At 34.3% G+C, this 1,584-nt stretch overlaps 1 protein-coding gene across 1 annotated transcript; it reads right to left on the bottom strand.

The window, feature by feature from the left end:
- Positions 1 to 458: 458 nt before the first annotated feature.
- Positions 459 to 1,512, bottom strand: LOC104293785 (glycoprotein 25L-like; the record flags this gene model as incomplete). Its single annotated transcript, XM_009893311.1, has 2 exons — positions 459 to 619; positions 1,366 to 1,512. Coding segments are annotated over 2 exons (297 nt in total), but the record flags the coding sequence as incomplete, so codon positions are not given.
- Between the last annotated feature and the right edge of the window lie 72 nt (positions 1,513 to 1,584).

Raw genomic sequence — 1,584 nt, 5'->3', positions numbered from 1 at the left:
CACCAAATTAAGCATTGCAGGGGATATAGTTGTTTATCTGCCTACTATCTGAGTCCTAGTCAGTCTGAAATGCTGTACTGTTTGTGGTAGTACTGAATACAATTACTAAGCAAGTAGAGAAATTTAAAATATTAGGAAACTTTTTTTGGATTTCTACTTTAGATTTAACAATGCTGAGTTGATTTTCAATGCTGCCTTAGTCACTGAGTCCTTCTTCTAGATTTAGCTTTACATCTGTAGAGGGAAAAAAAATAATCATAAAAGATGGGATTCAAGAAGAAAAATGTAAGGGGATGCCAGAGGTTGCGATATAGATGGAGAAACCAGAGTTAGAGTAAGAATCAGAGTAGAAGATGAGAAAGGCTTCAGAGTTACATACAAGCAATTTTTACATAGATGCAGGGTTTCTTTGGATATTAGGTGTTACGTGGTGTGCAATTTTTGAATATGTGCATTTACTTTATAATATTTAAACAAGCTTCTTCGATATAAAGAAATCTCTGAGAGATTTCATTTGCCAGATTCCAATGGAGACCAGGATTAGTGTTTGTACAATAGCCCACCACAAAATATTGCTGTTGGTTTCTTCACTTGTCTTCCGAAATTTTTCTTCACGCTCCTAAAGAAAAAAGGAAAAACATTACCTTTTAGCATCTGTATGTTTCATGCTGCTCTCCAGGTAACTAGACAGGCATCCCTCTTCTGCATAGTAGTGAACAAACACTTCGTGTCAATAAAAATGGAAGTTTGTTCTTACCCATAAGGTGGGTGTCTTTACAAATCAAAACTGAGAAACAGACACACTTACATATTGCAGTCAAGAACCTTTTTGCAGCCGAATTTCTTTTTTTAGGTAACTAATTGATATATTTTCAACACAGTCTGACTGCCTGCATACAAATAGAAAAGTGAAGACAATGGGCGTACACTTGTTTGAAGGAGGGGTTTATTTCTAACTGCATGGGAATATATAAATATACACTCAGTCGTTTCTTTACCCACTCCAATATAGTTTATGCACACAGACCAGCATGGAAAAAACAGCTGGCAACATCACCAGCAACGATACCTGCCACCTGCTCAGCTGCTGTTACTGAATCTGACCAGGAAAACTATATTTGGAAATTCCTACTTTAAAATAACACCTGTTGCTGTAAGCATGAGTTCACAGTGATTAATTCGTTTTTATGTTACAGCTTAAAAATATTTTGCAAGGTAATGTAGACTATATTGGTTAAATACCAATAGATTTTTGTGAGTTAGTTAAAAATAACAGTGCAATTAAATAATAAACGTCATAACACTTTATAAACCAATAAGTCTATGTACAATATTTTTATCAGTTCCATTAGGGAACATACATACTCTTTCATAGTTTTGTTCTTTGGATATGTGATGAATTTGCTCAATTAGATGTTCTAGTCTAAAGTTAACTTCATTCACTTTGTCTTTGGCTTGAACAACAGATTCATCCAAAAAATGTTCTCCAACTCTAATGTCCAAATGGATACGCTGTGAACAGAAAAAAATATTCTCATTACTGTGTCTTCTGTGCTTTCAATATTCTTTAGAAAAAAGAAACAA

This window comes from Charadrius vociferus, unplaced genomic scaffold (genome assembly GCF_000708025.1).
Source record: "Charadrius vociferus isolate BGI_N301 unplaced genomic scaffold, ASM70802v2 C16209111, whole genome shotgun sequence".
Lineage (NCBI taxonomy): Eukaryota > Metazoa > Chordata > Aves > Charadriiformes > Charadriidae > Charadrius > Charadrius vociferus.
Note: the sequence above shows the minus strand (reverse complement) of the source record. Positions and strands in the feature narration are given on the sequence as shown.